At 44.3% G+C, this 19594-nt stretch overlaps 1 protein-coding gene across 2 annotated transcripts in view; it reads right to left on the reverse strand.

Moving 5' to 3' along the window:
• AGMAT (agmatinase) overlaps positions 1-19594 on the reverse strand; it is a 49494-nt gene that overhangs the window by 2604 nt on the left and 27296 nt on the right. For both annotated transcript variants that reach the window (XM_030185895.1, XM_030185894.1), the window contains 5 exons: positions 15689-15891; positions 13580-13628; positions 10585-10780; positions 8225-8404; positions 2910-2994 (listed from right to left, as the gene is read on the reverse strand). In XM_030185895.1, coding sequence (XP_030041755.1) covers positions 2910-2994; positions 8225-8404; positions 10585-10780; positions 13580-13628; positions 15689-15891 — 713 coding nt within the window. The remainder of the gene's footprint in view (positions 1-2909; positions 2995-8224; positions 8405-10584; positions 10781-13579; positions 13629-15688; positions 15892-19594) is intronic.

Consider the following 19594-nt stretch of genomic DNA (forward strand, 5'->3'; position numbering starts at 1 on the left):
CCTCTACATGGAATGTTGCTAGTGGAATAGCACATTCCATGTAGAATCTCCAATAGTAGCACATTCCATGTAGAATCTCCATAGTATCTATTTTATTTTTGTTACATTTGTACCCTGTGCTTTCCCACTCATGGCAGGCTCAATGCGGCTTAGATGGGGCAATGGAGGGTTAAGTGACTTGCCCAGAGTCACAAGGAGCTGCCTGTGCCTGAAGTGGGAATCGAACTCAGTTCCTCAGGACCAAAGTCCACCACCCTAACCACTAGGCCACTCCTCCACTATAAGGCAGTATATCAAATCCATTTCCCCTTGACCTTTTATTTTTAAAAAATCTAAGCATTGTAGCCAATGTAGTTCGGAAGGTGACTCTTCCAAAACTGTGAAGGATCACCTGAATTACATTATTCAAGGATCAACAGACTTTTGTAGCACTTTCAGCTATGCACTCGACTTGAGTTTTAACAATTTACCTATTCTTTCATTGTAAATCAGAATCGCATTTGTTATGATCATATTCTGCTCTGAACTAACTTCTAGGACGTTGCATACCCACAGGGAACATTTTAGCCCAGCCAATATTTTTATTAATTAATTTAAAATGTAGTGTTTCTTTAAGCCTGGGACCTTCCTCTCTTCAAACTGGGAGATTTATCATACAGGGAAGGCAATTACAAAACCATTTGCATGGATAAAATGGTTCTTCATCTGTAGAAACAGGCCTTTGTAGAATTTCTCATTCTAGTTGATTGTCCTACAGGTATAATCCCGCTAAAAGGCTTTTCCACGTGTAAAGGATTTTTGTAAAATTGCACCACTGAACAGATCCATAATGTGCACACATGAAAAGTACATGCCTGTGTACAGGACATGTTACCTGCTTTTAAATGATTCATGTGTCGTCATTTCTGGAGGTATCATTTGGGCAGAGCAGAGGCAGAGTTGCACATGTCTGTAAACTGAGTTTAGATTTCGTGGTCCTTTTACTAAGGTGCACTAAATAATAAGGCACCCCCAGGACTATAATGGGCATCTTATCGTTTAGTGCATGCTAAATCTGTTAGCATGCTTTAGTAAAAAGGACACCTTAGTTAACACCTTTTGCAGTAGTTCAAGTTTTGTTGCGTTCAGGTAGCATGTATAAAATATGTGAGTACACACAAATTCAGTAGGAGAACAGTGCAGAGTAAGGGGTCTACTGTCTAGTTGCAGCCAACTGTTGGAGAAGACGACCAAACGCTGATGCTTGTTCCACTAGGTTCTAAGTTCAAAAGCAGCAACTTCTTTCATTCTCGCTGCCTAAAACTGAAAAGGAGAAGGTGTGGGAGATGTTTATCCACTGAGTACAACCTTTTTAACCAGCAAGGTGGCAATTGTAAACCATTTTTCTCGCCTCTGGAGCCACTGATTGGTCTAATAAAACTTTTGTCCCCTAAAAGTAGAGCTTGCATATTCCAATCCAAAGTGACCTGAAGAGTCTTGTTCAACACATCAAAGTCTTGGTTCTAAAAAGTGAGTGCAGGGCAATCTATAACCATATGAAGGAGTGAGCCTGTTGTCCCACAGTGTAAGAATTGTTGTCTGCCCAAAATCCCAATTTTGTCCCTCACTCCCTAGTCATGTAAGTATTATATAAAAGCTTAAATTGTGTTTCTTGGAGCTGAGCAGGGGTATACAGATTTAGAAACTAGGCCTTAATATCCCCCCTCCTTCCCAGTTCCAGCGTCCCCCCTCCCTCCCTCCTAGTTCCATGGTCATCGTCCCTCTCTCCGAATTTTAAAAGTCATCCTGACTTACCTCGCACGGTAAAAAGCGTGCAGGCTCAGCCCTTACTTCAATTTTCCCTTCTCTGTCTCTCAGCTCTGGTCCCGCCCTTGCAGAAATAGGAAATGAGGGCGGGACCAGAGCTGAGAGACAGAGAAGGGAAAACTGAAGTAAGGGCCGAGCCTGCATGCTTTTTACCGCAGCTGCCGGCCGCTGTAACCCTGACGAGGTAAGTCAGGATGATTTTTAAAATTCGGAGGGAGGGAGGGATGACGACCCTGGAACTGGGAAGAAGGGAGGGAGGACCCTGGAACTGGGAGGGAGGGGGGACACTGGAACTTCCCTTAAAAACATTAATGGCAGAAGGTGATTACCTTGCTAGCGCCTGTCATTTCAATGAGAAACGGGCTTTTTTTTTTAAATTTTTGTTACATTTGTACCCTGCGCTTTCCCACTCATAGCAGGTTCAATGCAGCTTACATATTATATACAGGTACTTATTTGTACCTGGGGCAATGGAGGGTTAAGTGACTTGCCCAGAGTCACAAGGAGCTGCCCGTGCCTGCAGTGGGAATTGGTAAGTAAGTTAAGTAAGTAAATTGAACCATGGACTTTACAGGTATGTAGGCAGGTTGAAACTTGCCCTTTTAAATTGCAAATTCGTGTTTTTGTTGTGTCCATTAATGCTCAATAATTGTTTATGATCAGAAAAGGAGTGGAGAGCAGGAAGATAAAAACTCTGGTCTGCAAATGTTGTGCTTCTGTATATTTTCAGATGAATTCAAGTGCATATAAATAAATGCTATTCCCTTCCATTCTACGCAAACCTATTTTCCATTTGGAAGAGTGTGACTGATTTGTGATCATGTAATCTAGTACAGGGGCTCTTGATGAGATCTGAATATCAATTTGGTTTTTCAAGATACCCACAACGAATGTTAATCAGACGTTTGCAGACAACCGGCCTAAGAATAGGGCTGATTTGTGTAGTTTGGATAGCTCGACAGCTGGACCTGATGTAGTCATTCCTGCAATAATTGTCTCTTGTCAGAGAGAGAATTAGGAAGAGTGAGTGACTCTTTTTTTTCTTTTTGGTGTGGGATCTATTCTGAACCTGCTGAGGGTTGGATGCTTTTTTTTAAACTCACCAGAAGCATCATAGATTGGTGCTACTTCCACAAGGTCGCACCCTACAATATTCAGTCCTTGGCAGCCACGAATAATCTCCAAGGCCTAAGGAAAGAGAGAAGAATCACTTTTTAGTGTAGCAAAATGTCCGCTATTAATGAACTCATGAGTGGGTTAGAAACCTTTCAGACACTGAAACAAGAAGACACTACATGAAACTAATGAGCAGCAGATTGAAAACAAATCATATTCATGTTTTTTTTCTTTTCATGCAGTGCATAATTAAACTGTTACTCCAGGACATGGTGGGGTTCAAAAGAGGTTTGGATAAGTTACTGGAGGAAAAGTCCATAAAAATGTATTAGCCAGAGAGACTTGGGAAAACTGTTGCTTATCCCTGCGAAGGGATCTACAGTGGGGGAAATAAGTATTTGATCCCTTGCTGATTTTGTAAGTTTGCCCACTGACAAAGACATGAGCAGCCCATAATTGAAGGGTAGGTTATTGGTAACAGTGAGAGATAGCACATCACAATTAAATCCGGAAATCACATTGTGGAAAGTATATGAATTTATTTGCATTCTGCAGAGGGAAATAAGTATTTGATCCCCCACCAACCAGTAGAGATCTGGCCCCTACAGACCAGGTAGATGCTCCAAATCAACTCGTTACCTGCATGACAGACAGCTGTCGGCAATGGTCACCTGTATGAAAGACACCTGTCCACAGACTCAGTGAATCAGTCAGACTCTAACCTCTACAAAATGGCCAGAGCAAGGAGCTGTCTAAGGATGTCAGGGACAAGATCATACACCTGCACAAGGCTGGAATGGGCTACAAAACCATCAGTAAGACGCTGGGCGAGAAGGAGACAACTGTTGGTGCCATAGTAAGAAAATGGAAGAAGTACAAAATGACTGTCAATCGACAAAGATCTGGGGCTCCACGCAAAATCTCACCTCGTGGGGTATCCTTGATCATGAGGAAGGTTAGAAATCAGCCTACAACTACAAGGGGGGAACTTGTCAATGATCTCAAGGCAGCTGGGACCACTGTCACCACGAAAACCATTGGTAACACATTACGACATAACGGATTGCAATCCTGCAGTGCCCGCAAGGTCCCCCTGCTCCGGAAGGCACATGTGACGGCCCGTCTGAAGTTTGCCAGTGAACACCTGGATGATGCCGAGAGTGATTGGGAGAAGGTGCTGTGGTCAGATGAGACAAAAAATTGAGCTCTTTGGCATGAACTCAACTCGCCGTGTTTGGAGGAAGAGAAATGCTGCCTATGACCCAAAGAACACCGTCCCCACTGTCAAGCATGGAGGTGGAAATGTTATGTTTTGGGGGTGTTTCTCTGCTAAGGGCACAGGACTACTTCACCGCATCAATGGGAGAATGGATGGGGCCATGTACCGTACAATTCTGAGTGACAACCTCCTTCCCTCCGCCAGGGCCTTAAAAATGGGTCGTGGCTGGGTCTTCCAGCACGACAATGACCCAAAACATACAGCCAAGGCAACAAAGGAGTGGCTCAGGAAGAAGCACATTAGGGTCATGGAGTGGCCTAGCCAGTCACCAGACCTTAATCCCATTGAAAACTTATGGAGGGAGCTGAAGCTGCGAGTTGCCAAGCGACAGCCCAGAACTCTTAATGATTTAGAGATGATCTGCAAAGAGGAGTGGACCAAAATTCCTCCTGACATGTGTGCAAACCTCATCATCAACTACAGAAGACGTCTGACCGCTGTGCTTGCCAACAAGGGTTTTGCCACCAAGTATTAGGTCTTGTTTGCCAGAGGGATCAAATACTTATTTCCCTCTGCAGAATGCAAATAAATTCATATACTTTCCACAATGTGATTTTCCGGATTTAATTTGTGATGTGCTATCTCTCACTGTTACCAATAACCTACCCTTCAATTATGGGCTGCTCATGTCTTTGTCAGTGGGCAAACTTACAAAATCAGCAAGGGATCAAATACTTATTTCCCCCACTGTATGAGAAATAGACGTACTTTTCGTGACCTGGACTGGCCACTGGATCTCGGTCTGGCTCAGCATGATTTTGCTAGGTTCTTATTATTTAAAACGGCCTTTCTTACTGAAAATTATTGAAAACAAGGAGTCAAATCAGAATACAAAATGGCACGGAAGAACGTTTCCGAGTCATATTTCTTTTTCCTGATGTGGCCAGATTGTTGTCTTGGAAAGCTGAACTGTGAGGTCCTTTAGGGGTCCTTTTACTGAAATGTGGCCTGCGCTGGTGTGTAGACACGTGTACTGGACGCATGCAGGTCCATTTTCAGTGCAGCTGCAAAAAAGGACCTTTTTTGGGGGGCTGAAAATGGACGTGTGGCAAAATAAAAATTGGTGCGCGTCCATTTTGGGCCTGAGACCTTACCACCACCCATTGACCTAGCGGTAAGGTCTCACACGTTAACCGGGCGGTAATGGTCTACGCATGTACAATGCCAATTGCTGCCCGGTAAGCGCCACGCTTAGTGGACGTGCCTAAAAAAAATGAAATTACCACCCGGGCCACGTAGGAGCTGGGCAGTAGTTCACAATTGATGCACGTAGCACGTGCGTAGGCACCTACGTGGCTTAGTAAAAGGGCCTCTTAGCGCACACTTTCTCATCGAAGAAGTGCAAGCTCCTGAAACCGATAGCTTAAAGGCTTGTGGTGTGATCAGACATCCACAGCCACAGCATTGAGGAGTGCGATTCAGGTAACCGGCACCTCCCCAGTACCTGAAAACAGCAAGGCAAACGATCCGCAAACTCCAAGATGGAAACCAACGAAGCAGATCAGTGGTAAATTCAAACAAGGTTTATTAGTAATAAAATAACATCTAGAATATACTGCCCGACACAGGCCGTGTTTCGCCCAGCAGAGCTGCGTCAGGCGCTATAAAAATCAAATAAAATATAAACACTAATCAATAACAAATACATAAATAGATAAAACCAATATCAGCTGATAATACACATATACCATGACATAACCAACCAAAATCATATATAGTAAAACACTATATAGACATCTCAATCAAATTATACTAAATAAATAAATAAAACACATCACATATTATATATATACTAGTAAAAAAGCCCCGTTTCTGATGCAAATGAAACGGGGGCTAGCAATGTTTTCTTCTGTGTGCATGTGGGAGTGTGTGTGTGTCCCTGCCCTCTGGCCTCTCTCCCCTCCCCCCTCTGAGTCCTTCACTGTTACAGAGCGAGCGATTTGATTTCGTGCTCTGCTGTTTTCCTTCACTGACTGTGTTACAGAGAGGGTGGGGCAGACACTCATAGGGAAACCGGATATCTCGCCCCCTTCACACTTCCAGCTGGAGGCTTCATAGAACGTTGGTTTTGCCTTTTATATAGAGAGATACTCATATATACTCATATCACCCCTCTCCTCAGGTCACTTCACTGGCTTCCAATCAGATACCACATACAGTTCAAGCTTCTCCTTCTTACCTACAAATGCACTCAGTCTGCAGCCCCTCATTACCTCTCTACCCTCATCTCCCCTTACGTTCCCGCCCGAAACCTCCGTTCACAGGACAAATCCCTCCTCTCAGTACCCTTCTCCACCACCGCCAACTCCAGGCTCCACCCTCTCTGCCTCGCCTCACCCTATGCCTGGAATAAACTTCCTGAGCCCATACGCCAAGACCCCCCCTACCCATCTTCAAATCCTTACTCAAAACCCACCTCTTCAATGTTGCTTTCGGCACCTAACCTCTATACCTTTCAGGTAATCTAGACTGCCCCAATTTGACTGACTGTACATATGTCCTTTAGATTGTAAGCTCTTTGAGCAGGAACTGTCCTTCTATGTTAAATTGTACAGCGCTGCGTAACCCTAGTAGCGCTTTAGAAATGTTAAATAGTAGTAGTAGTACCGTGTTTCCCCGAAAATAAGACACTGTCTTATATTAATTTTTGCCCCCAAAAATGCGCTAGGTCTTATTTTCAGGGGCTGTCTTATTTTTCAGGGAAACATCGGGGTTGGATCGGGGTTGGCCCGCCCACCCTCCGTCGCTCCCGGAACTAACCTTAAACGCTTCCTTTCACCTTCGCAGCAAGCAGCAGCAGGGCAGGCCATTCCTTCCTTCCATGTCCCGCCCTCACGTGACGTAACGTCCGCGAGGGCGGGGCACGGAAGGAAGGAGAGATCTGCACTGCTGCTGCTTGCTGCGAAGGTGAAAGGAGGCGTTTAAGGTTAGTTCCGGGAGCGATGGAGGGTGGGTGGAGGGGGGCCCGGCAACCTCGGGTGGGGGGGCGGCCCGGGGGCGGCCTTGTCCGGCTCTCAGCGGCCCTGCTTTCAAACAAAAATTTGCTAGGTCTTACTTTCGGGGGAACAGGGTAATATATATATATATATCGATAAAACATATAAAATATGAGACAAATTTATATTGAGACATACAGAGCAAATAGAAAAAACAACTCCCTTACACATATTCAAACCAGAACATATAAAATCAAATTTTAAGACAACTAATTTTACAAAATCCATCATATCGAATTGTATAGAAATGTACATATGGTTTACATACACTATAGGGAGCGATAATTAACAAGCCGTCTCTTTCAAAAATTAAATAAATGAAACCACATATGTATACTCAAAGGCAAAAGCTAGGACACCTACCTATTTTTTGATCCTTACTATAAACAAATCCTGTGTTGGGAAGTATATTCTAGATGCTATTTTATTAATAAACCTTGTTTGAATTTACTACTGATCTGTTTCGTTGGTTTCCTTCCTCCCTCCTGGCCTGCTGATCAAAGGAGGAATTAAAGGCTCAGAGGGTCTTGGTGACCTCTGTGATCCACATTTCTTTTGGGACTCCTATGAACCTTTGTTGTTTTTGGTAGTTTATACTAAAATGCGCATATGATTTTTTAATGAGAGGAACTGGATACATTGTTCTAGGCAAAACAAAAACAAAAAGGAGGTGAAACCCTCACGAAACCGTGGAATGAAAGATAAAAAGTGAGGAGAATGGGTGAGGATACCAACACTTGTATATTTTATTTAAAAATAAAAAATAAAAAATAAAAAAATTAAAAATTAAAAAATTAAAAAATAAAAAATTAAAAAATTAAATATACAAGTGTTGGTATCCTCACCCATTCTCCTCACTTTTTATCTTTCATTACATTGTTCTAGGTACATTTTTTATTATGAATTTTTATTTTGTTATGTGAATGATTTGAGCAGCTGAATTAGATCAACCTTTGTTTTGTGGATCACTTTGAGTGGTCATTTCAGAAAGGTGGTACATAAATGTTTTATAATAACTTAATTGTACCTGACTGGGGGTAAGACCAGCAATCTCAGGTGTGCCAGTTCCAGGTGCGTAGGCCGGATCAAGTCCATCAATATCAAAGCTGATGTAAACCGGTTTCTCTCCCATCTGCTGTCTCACTTCACTCATCAGTGGAACTAGTGACTTAAACCAGCAGTCTTCAGCAGGAACCACACGAAATCCCTGTAGAAAAAAAAAAATGAAAACAAACTGATCGTGACAGGAAAATTGCAAAATTTTGTGGAAGAAAGGAAAGCAAGGCAAGCTGGGACAAAAGCACAATTTAGAGGTAAGGAAGGGGATTCCAGGACTTCTCTTGGAAACATCCTTTAAGCCTTTTTGGGTTTGTGTGCACGCTTGGTGTGTGAAAAACTTTTTGTGGCATCTCCCCCCCCCCCCCCCCCCCCCCCAGCCACACAAGTCTCAACCCCCGGGCCCTGCAGTAATAAAAGACAGCGAAGATGACGCAAAAAAAGAAAAAAGGAAAAAAAGGGGAAAAGGAGGGAAAAAAACAAAAATAAAAAAGGAACAGTGAAAAATAAAAAAATAAAAAGTAAAAAATGCAAAATCCACAATTGGAAGAAAGAACTATAAAAAACAAAACTATGGGTAAAATAAAAAAATAAAAAAATAAAAAAAAAGGAGGACGACACAAGTATAATGAAAAAAAACCGAAATGAATTTATTGAGGTGATATGACTCGACACAGCTGTGTTTCGGCCCAACTGGCCTGCATCAGGAGTCTGTTACACCATGTATGTATTTTCTGGTAATATCAGTCCTTGAAGAGTATTCAATTACACGCAGCCTTAATCAAAATCACTCTACCTTTAAAAAGGCTGTGTGCATGATCTGACAAAAATCGTTATAGAAGAGTCTGGCTAAAAAAATCTAAATGTCTCACTGGAATAGCTGCAAAACCCTACCCCTGCTCCACATCATGTCCAATATTTCTCCCTCTCTCCCCCTTCTACCATGTCCCTTCCCCCAACCCATGCCGCCTTGTAATCCATTTATAATCCATTTTTTACCTTGTTCCTGGGGAGAGGAGGATGAAGAAGAGCCCTGAGCACAGGAAGGAGGCAACATAATGTCCTGCAGCCCCGTCCTCCCTCCCTGAGTAGTGAGCAGCCAGGGTCCCTGGGTGGGAGCAGGCCTTCAAACTTCCAGGCTGCCGGTATTAGCAGCAATGTGTAAGCGTTGCCTTCAGCTTGCCCCGAAAGCCTTCTTTGTACAGCTACTTCCTGTTCCCCTGTAGGTGGGATGCTGTACAAAGAAGGCTTCGGGGGGGGGGGGGGGGCAGGCCAAAGGCAGCGCTTACATCACTGCCGGCAGTCTGCAGCGAGCGAGCGGGTGGGCGGTGGAGAGAGGAAAGTGAACGATACCGTGCCAATCGTTGTTCCACACTCAGCGTGTGAACTTCCAAATGTCCCGCGGCACCCCTGTGAATTTGTCGTGGCGTGCAGTTTGGCAAACGCTGCTTTAAGCTCATGCATAGGCGCTGACTCCGTGGGTGCTCGAGCACCCCCAATATTTCACCTACCGGAAGTTTGTTCACCCACCGGAAGTTCGTTCCCTCCCTCCCTCCTCCCTTCGAGTTCCAGGCCCCCTCCCTCCGAATTTTAAAAGTCATCTATTTTACCTCGTCGGGGTTAGGGCGGCAGCAGCGGTAAAAAGCATGCAGGCTCGGCTCAGTGCTAAGTTGTTTTCCCTTCTCTCTCTCTCAGCTCTGGTGGTCCTGCCCTTGCAGAAACAGGAAATGAGGGCAGGACCAGAACTGAGAGAGAGAGCCTGCATGCTTTTTACCGCTGCTGCCGCCCTAACCCCGACAAGGTAAGATAGATGACTTTTAAAATTTGGAGGGAGGGGGCCTGGAACTCGAAGGGAGGGAGGGAGGAGGGGGGACCCTGGAACTCAGAGGGAGGGGGTACCCTGGAACTCGGAGGGAGGTGGAGGGGGGACAGGGGAGGGGGGGATGAGGGTGAGGGGGGAATGCACCACCTGTAAAAAAAAAAAATTCAGCACCCCCAATCATTTTGAAAAGTTGGCTCCTATGAGCTCACGAATCCACCAAAAATACTTGCCTTTGAAGAATCTGTAATTGCTTATCAATAATCCTTTCTAGCTAGAAAATAGTAGTTTTATGAATTTACATACACTGACTGAAGTACCTCACTTCTGCGAGTTATGCACAAAGTAAGTTGACTCTACATCGAGCATCGCCTAGGTGAAAATGGAAATTATAGTTGACCCGAAGTCTGACGCCATAATCAGCTCAAAAAGCTGTGAACGATGCTTGAGCTGGTATTCAGTGAGTTATACTTTTAAAGAAAAATTATTTCAGATACATAATTATCCTTTACCTGGTCTCTGTTGAATTTGTAGGGATCTGGCTGATATGATGAACCTCTAATCCCAATCTGCACCACCCGTTTACAGTCCAAGAGTCCCTCGTCTACGCAGCGGCGGAAAGGCGTCCCATGATAGATCTTCTCTCCCAGGGCCGTGTCTCCTGTATCTGTGTGGGCATCGATGTGCACCAACCCTACTGGACCATGTCTAATGCCAAGACATAAACCACAATGACCCCACCATTGCCTTTTCGTATCTCTTTACATACAGCTTGGTCCCCTATTTTTTTTAAACCATCTTTCCAGGTTCCCATCTTACCAATAGACAAGGTGCCAATCAAATTTTAAAATATAAGCCAAAACCCAATAAAATATGGACACCGTGCATACTGGAATGGTACCAACCTTCTTCCACCCCTCCCCCTCCTGAACAGAAAGTTTAAAGTTCTTGACTATTTCACTGGAAGGGCAGTATGATCATGGCGTTAGAAGTTGAGGGCTGCATTCTTATAAGGAAATGAGTGCAAATATGGAGTCCAGGTATGCATAAAAGTAGGCTCATGATCTCACTGTGCCAATCTGGCTGAAATTTATTCCGTGACCATTATACCATGTAAAGCCCAGTGGTGTAGCTATGTGGGGCCATGGGGGCCTGGACCCTGTTGATTTGGCCCTGGACCTCCCTGCTGATGACCCTCTCGACCCCCCCCCCCTCCTGCTGCCAACCCTCCCCTGCCGTCGCCGTCGCCTACCTTTGCTGGCGGGGGACCCCAACCCCCACCACCCGAGGTCCTCTTCTTCTGGCGCAAGGCTTCGTTTTGTTTCTGTGAGCCTGACATCCTGCATGTACATCGTGCAGGATGTCAGACTCACTGAAACAGAACGAAGCCTTGCGCCGGAAGAAGAGGACCTCGGCTGGTGGGGGTTGGGGTCCCCCGCCAGCAAAGGTAGGTGGCGGGGGAGGGTTGGTGGTGGGAGTGGGGGCAAGAGGGTCGGTGTCATGGGGGGGTCAAAGTTATTGTTGGTGGTGGTGGCGGCGGTGGGGGGGGGGTCGGCAATGGTGGGGGGGGGTCGGTGGTGTCGGGGAGGGGCTAAAATGTGCCCCCTCACCTCGGGCTCTGGACCCCCCTCCCGCCGAAGTCTGGCTATGCCCCTGGTAAAGCCAACCACCAGTGTGACAAAGTCTGCAGGTAAGGGCCCTCCAGTGACTTACAGTACTTTTTTACTCTGAAGGAAAGCTTTCTGAAATAGCTTCAAGAATGTATCCCTCTTTTGCACTTTAGTGACATTATCAAAGATCATAAACTCAGGGTCCAGCATTCATATCACCCCTATAACTCCATTTGGTAATCAAAACCCCAAATTGCTTAATGGCAGAGAGGCACAGCCAAAACAGCTTGGTCCAAGGAACCTATTACCATGTTACATTTGATACACACACCTGAGTTTACGGGAGCTGGAGACGTGCAAGAAAACCTTACTTTGTGTCTCTTGAAGTATAATATTCTCAGACAGATTCAGTATCTCTTTTATGGCCAATTCAAATAATCTGGGCCAAATCTGATACATAGCTGCTAACAGATCAGAATTATAACAAAATCTCAAAAGGGCCAACCTTACACATAGCCGAGATACCAAGACCTTAACTTCTGCTTCCAGAATAAAAGTTTCCTGCAGGGCTTCTAAATTAGGAGCGCTTAAGGCAACTCTATCCAGACTCCTTACATAGTGCCTGAACTGCAAAAAAGCAATAAACTCCCTTGTGGGGAGGGAGAACGGCTGACTCATAGCTCGAAAGGACTTGGTGTTATATCTGCTATCGTATAAATGCTCTCTTTTCACACCTTTGGAATATCCCGTTACATGCCCAGCTGACGTCTAAATTATCTCTGAATGGCAATGGGGCAGTGGTCTGGGAATTACATTGCAATCTGGTGCAAAGCTATTTCCAAGCCTTGCACAACGGAGTCACAAGAGGGAAGATCTAAGCAATATGTATGGGCAGATTGTGACACAAATCTAAGATCTAAGGGTCTGGTTGGGCGATTATCCACCACTGCAGGCGTGTAATGAGAAAAGCCCCTGTTCCACTTCCTGGCATGGGACATAAGAGAAGCTACATGATAGACCTTTAAACCTGGAAGTGCTAATCCACCCCGTCCCTCTTATGCATTGATATTTCCAGCAGTAACAGGTGAGATTTGCATCCCTGCCATACAAATATTGGTCAAGGCTTTATTAATTGTGACCGCATCTCGCCCTAAATGAAATATGAGTAGCATCTTCTAGAATAATCAGTGGTTTTCAGCCTAGACTTAGGGACCACCTGGCCAGTTGGGTTTTCAGGATATGCACAATGAATGTGCACGAGAGATTTGCATACCAAGAGTGCAGTGAGTGTAAATCTCTCTCATGCATATATATTGTGGATGTCCTGAAAACCTGATTGGACAGGTGGTCCCTGAGGACCAGTGTCATAGCCATGGGGGGCCTTGGGGGGTCTGGGCCCCCCACTTCGGGCTCAGGCCCCCTCCAAACGTGCAAACATCTTATGGGAATGGACCAGACTGCATCTGTTTTCCCTATTCACCATGTCTTAATGGTTGTACCTCTAGTTTTCAATCCTCAGCAGTCTACAGAAAAATAAAACATAGTCTCCCAATCTTATCACACCATTCCATCTATAGAACCGTTTATATCAAGAGGATCATTTCCATCCACTTTTTTTCATTATATCCACAATGAATATGTATGAGACGTATTTGAATACGATGCATGTCCATTTTGGACATCCTGAAAACCAGATTGGTTGGGTGGTCTCTAGCCACTGAGTTGAGAACCTTATATTATTCCCCATCAAAAATATGGTAATTCTTTTCCAATTGATCAGCAGCAAAACTGAAAGATTAAGATAGATCGGTCAAATTCCTTCCTCTTACCCCCCCCCCCACCCAAGTTTTCTCCTGATAGTTTTCTTCTGCCACTAATGTTCTGGGCCAGAACTTACTTTTCTGCCACGGCTTGTAGTATGGGGTATGTGATTGTGTGATCGCCCCCTACAAAATCCAAGAAACAAAGGACATTTTCAAACATAATAAAAAAGCATAACTTTACATGAGTTACTGTAACACAGATACTAGAGGCCCAACTCAAGGCAAGAAGAAGAAGTACAAAATACTAGACACTGAAAGCGAAACCGAGACTGACTGTCACAATAGTGTCCATGAGTTAAAACAGCAGAAATGAAGAGTGTCTTGTATCTTATATACTCTGGAGTGGAGGAGTAGCCTAGTGGTTAGTCCCATTTCCCTTTCCCTATTTCAGATTCTACATGGAAGGTTGATACTATTTGAGATTCTAGATGGAATGTTGCTAGTGGAGGAGTAGCCTAGTGGTCAGTGCAGTGAACTTTGATCCTGGGGAACTGGCTTCAGTTGCCACTGCAGCTCCTTGTGACCCTGAGCAAGTCACCTAACACTCCATTGCCCCAGGTACAAATAAGTACCTGTATATACTATGTAAACCACTTGGAATGGAGTTGCAAAAACCACAGAAAGACAGTACATCAAGTCCCATTTCCTTTCCCTAGTTGAGATTCTTCATGGAAGGTTGATACTATTTGAGATTCTAGATGAAATGTTGCTACTATTGAGATTCTGTTGCTACTATTTGAGATTCTACATGGAATGTTAATGTTGCTATTCCACTAGCAACACTCCATGTAGAAGCCTGCCCTTGCAGATCAGCAACTTGGCCGTGCAGGCTTCTGTTTCTGTGAGTCTGACGTCCTGCACGTGTGTGCAGGACGTCAGACTCACAGAAACAGAAGCCTGCGCGGCTGCATTGCTGATCTGCAAGGGCAGGCTTCTACGTGGAATGTTGCTAGTGGAGGAGTAGCCTAATGGTTAGTGCAGTGAACTTTGATCCTGGGGAACTGGGTTCGATTCCCACTGTAGCTACTTGTGACACTTGGCAAGTCACTTAACCCTCCATTGACCCAGGTACCAAAACTTAGATTGTGAGCCCTCTAGGGACAGAGAAAGTACCTACACATAATGTGAACAGCACTGTGTGTGTCCATTAGCACTTTAGAAATGTTTAGCAGTAAATAGTCTCCACTGGGAGGTGTCCTCTAGGAGTGGGTTTCTTTAAGACTCCTCAGCCCACTTTGTGTGTCGTGGTTCTTCTAACGGAAAGCAGTCTCCTAGGAGACAACTTTAAAAAATGCACCTGTATAATCACAACATACCTTTTGAGTGGGGGCAAGCACTGGTAGGTGTATCTTGTTATGGTTCTAGGCTATTATTGCCTGTATTAAGCGAGGTTAGATCATTAGAACAGGGGAATGGGGTGGGTGGCGATGGGGGAAGGGCGGAAAAGTGAAAAAAAGTTTATCTTGTTGGGCAGAATGGATGGACCGTACAGGTCTTTTATCTGCCGTCATTTACTATGTTACTCTTTGGGGTTCTACATGGAATGTTGCTACTAATTGGGATTCCGGAATCTTGTAACTCTTTAGGATTCCAGAATCTTCAGAACTTTTAGTACAAGAACAGTGCTGGGCAGACTTCTACGGTCTGTGCCCTGAGAAAGGCACAGACAAATCAAACTCGGGTATAAAGTATCACATACCATGTAAAATGAGTTTATCTTGTTGGGCAGACTGGATGGACCATAAGGTCTTTATCTGCCGTCATTTACTATGTTACTCTTTGGTGTTCTACATGGATTGTTGCTACTAATTGGGATTCCGGAATCTTGTAGCTCTTTAGGATTCCAGAATCTTCAGAACTTTTAGTACAAGAACAGCGCTGGGCAGACTTCTACGGTCTGTGCCTTGAAAATGGGAAGAGCAAATCACATGCCATGTAAAATGAGTTTTATCTTGTTGGGAAGACTGGATGGACCGTACAGGCCTTTATCTGCTGTCATTTACTATGTTTATGTACATCTTATGTGTACATTTACATCTGCTTCTGATTTTGTGCACTCACTAGTGTTAAAGGAACTATGTGTGATAACACATTTAACTGGAGTGAATGTAGGAAAAGCTGTGCATTATCCAGGGTTAATGGCACAATGCGGGCATAACACGCTCGAGAGCCACTCTCCATACCCAGTGTTAAGGGGGTACAATTGACGGCCACTATTTTCTGATAGGCCTCCCGGATTCTCTTGCAACTGTCCTTTAGATCGTAGAGATTCACATTCACGTCTCCAACGTCGGCTACGTTAATGGAGTGGAACGGAGCTGCTCCTGTGCTGGAATTACATCTCCTCACCATTACGGACTCGGTTCGAATAGACCGTGGACCAAACCTGTAACAAAAAAAAAAAAAGAATGCCAGGTTCAGTCATTCAGGACATCGCCAGCCGCGGAGACAGTGCAGCACGCAACCTTTCACGTTGTCAATCAGAGGTTAGGGAAGACAGAACTGTACGAAATGAAGAGAGGAGGTCAACTCACACAAAGTCAAACTCAAGAGGGGCAAAAGCAGATCAGATTCACTGAGGAAATTCTGTCAGTTTATGCTCAGTCCGTACTTGGCACCACTAACTCTCTCTTTAAGAGCCCTTCAACTGTAACTACTCCCCTAACAAGGCTCATATATGGTTTTAACCTCCACCTTAACCATATATCATATAGAAATCATTCATATGTTTTTTATCGCCTCAGCAGTGCACATGACCAACTTCACTCTTTTACTAACAAACATTTCTAAAGCGCTACTAGGGTTACGCAGCACTGTACAATTCAAACATAGGCTTACAAAGGGGTCCTTTCTCAAAAAAGATATAGTAGAATTGGAAAAGGTACAGCGAAGGGCGACGAAAATGATAGTGGGGATGGGACGACTTTCCTATGAAGAGAGGCTGAGAAGGCTAGGGCTTTTCAGCTTGGAGAAGAGACGGCTGAGGGGAGATATGATAGAAGTGTATAAAATAATGAGTGGAATGGATCGGGTGGATGTGAAGCGACTGTTCACGCTATCCAAAAATACTAGGACTAGAGGGCATGAGTTGAAGCTACAGTGTGGTAAATTTAAAACGAATCGGAGAAAATTTTTCTTCACCCAACGTGTAATTAGACTCTGGAATTCATTGCCGGAGAACGTGGTACGGGCGGTTAGCTTGACGGAGTTTAAAAAGGGGTTAGATAGATTCCTAAAGGACAAGTCCATAGACCGCTATTAAATGGACTGGAAAAATTCCTCATTTTTAGGTATAACTTGTCTGGAATGTTTTTACGTTTGGGGAGCGTGCCAGGTGCCCTTGACCTGGATTGGCCACTGTCGGTGACAGGATGCTGGGCTAGATGGACCTTTGGTCTTTCCCAGTATGGCACTACTTATGTACTTATGTACTTATGTACTTAAAGTGCACTGAAAAATGGCCTGCGCTGATGTAGACGCGTGTATTGGACACACGCAAGTCCATTTTTCAACGAACCTGCAAAAAAGGCCTTTTTTGGGGGGCCGAAAATTGAAGTGCGGTAAAAATTAGTGCACATCCATTTTGGGCCTGAGACCTTACCGCCGCCCATTGACTTAGCGGTAAGGTTTCACGCGTTAACCGGGTGGTAATGGTGTACGCGCGTAGAATGACGATTTTAGGGCGAAACATGCATGTCAGGCATTGTTGAACCCCTGGTCTGACCGTTCAGTGCAAGTTAAGTATTGCTTATAAGTAACTTAGAGATTAAAAAGTAAAATGAACAGTTAAATAAGTAAATGAAGAAACAGTTTAATAAAATATTATCGCCAGTGAGGATCTGGGTGCTGTTGAATGTCCAATAAAAGAGTGAAGTTGGTCATGTGCACTGCTGAGGCGATAAAAAACATATGAATGATTTCTATATGATATATGGTTAAGGTGGAGGTTAAAACCATATATGAGCCTTGCTTAGGGGAGTAGTTACAGTTTATGCTCAGTGCCATGTAGGATGTGCAGTTTTTAATGTGTGCTAATACTGTTAAGCACACATTAAGCTTTAGTAAAAGGGTCCCAAAATGTTAAAAAAATATATCTTAAAAACAGGTTCATTGAACCTCAGAAATTTTTTCTAGGTTTCAGAAACCCATTCAGTAAATTTCATGCTGATAATGCAGAGGAGTGTGGTAGCCGTGTTAGTCCACTCTTAAGGTTATCAATAGAAATCAAACAAAATAAAACATGGAAAAGAAAATAAGATGATACCTTTTTTATTGGACATAACTTAATACATTTCTTGATTAGCTTTTGAAGGTTGCCCTTCTTCCTCAGATCGGAAATAAGCAAATGTGCTAGCTGACAGTGTATATAAGTGAAAACATTCAAGCATTACTATGACAGTCTGACAGGGTAGGAGGATGGGGGTGGGTAGGAGGTATGCATGGGGACATCAAAGCATATCATTGATATTCTAACAGGGTGGGTGTGGATAGGTGAGGGGAGGGTGATCAACAGAGACATACAGCTTTATGGTTTATAATGGGCTAGGAACCCCAGATCCTTGTTAAGTCCTTTCTGTTGGGTGTCCCCATGCATACCTCCGACCCACCCCCATCCTCCCACCCTGTCAGACTGTCATAGTAATGCTTGAAGGTTTTCACTTATATACACTGTCAGCTAGCACATTTGCTTATTTCCGATCTGAGGAAGAAGGGCGACCTTCGAAAGCTCATCAAGAAATGTATTAAGTTATGTCCAATAAAAAAGGTATCATCTTATTTTCTTTTCCATGTTTTATTTTGTTTGATTTCTATTGATGCTGATAATGCGAATTCATGGAAAAGCTAATTTGCGCTGGATTAAGGTATAGGAAAGATCAGCTGTTGCCTCATGCGCTGGATTCATTGCTCCTCTGTCTCTGTCTGAGGCTGCCCTTCATTTTCCTGCAGAAGTAACAAGTAAAATTTAAGTGAGGGACCTGCATTCCTGCATGATCTGGAAGGCCCTTTAGTGGCTGCCTTTTGCGTTGCTTTCTTAGAAAAGCTTCCTCATTTTATAAGGGGTAGACTTAGAGAAGGAGGGTTATTTAGCTTGGGGGTATGGTATGAAATAAGGGGTCCTTTTACAAATGCGCACTGAAAAAATGGCTTGCAGTAGCGTAGGCGTGGGTTTTGGGCATGCACCGATCCATTTTTCAGCGCGCCTGTAAAAAAAGCCTTTTTTTTTTTTTGCCGAAAATGGACATGTGGCAAAATCAAAATTGTCACGTGTCCATTTTGGGTCTGCGACCTTACTGCCAGCCAATGACCCTAGCGGTAAAGTCTCACGTGGTAACCGGGCAGTAATGACCTAGGTGCGCCAAATACCACTTGGCGCGCATCCTATACATGTGTCAGAAAATAATTTTTCGGTTGTACGTATCGGCCGTGCCAAAAATGAAATTACCGCAAAAGCCATGTGGTGGCCGGGTGGTAACTCCATTTTGGCGCAGGTTGGGTGCACGCAGAGCGTTACGCGGCTTAGTAAAAGGGCCCCTGTTAATATAAGTGTGCATACATTTTAGAAAATATGTATATCCTCCAAAATACATGTGGAAGTGACCATGTAGAGAATTTGGTCATCATTTTAGAAGGCAGGTGTGCATGTGTAGGTGCCGGCAAGGATAGGTTCTACATATGTAAGTTAGATGATGACTAACTTCCTCTGGGAGGAAGATCAACTTAAACGTGGGACATGGGGAAAGCACAGGGTCTTACAAGCGTGCGTGGCATCAGCCTCTACCTGTATGTGCCAGCATAGACATCTGTAAAGCAGCTACCTTGAAAACTCATATGTGTAGCACCTATGATAACCAAAGCCACCCCCCTATCAGATCCCTCCAGATCAGGAGCCCCTGTATTAGACCCCCTGGAGCCGATTCTGACCTGGAACAAACCCTCCCCCCAATCCTCTTTTGAATTCCCTCTGATGGTAAACCCCTCCCAGCTGTTCCAAATCCATCCCCACCCTCTCGGGCAGCTCTAGAACCCCCCTTCCAGGGCCTACCTGGAAGGTATCCTGGTGGTCAAGGTTGGGGGTCTGGAGTTGTCCT

Source organism: Microcaecilia unicolor, chromosome 13, assembly GCF_901765095.1.
Source record: "Microcaecilia unicolor chromosome 13, aMicUni1.1, whole genome shotgun sequence".
Taxonomy (NCBI): Eukaryota; Metazoa; Chordata; class Amphibia; order Gymnophiona; family Siphonopidae; genus Microcaecilia; species Microcaecilia unicolor.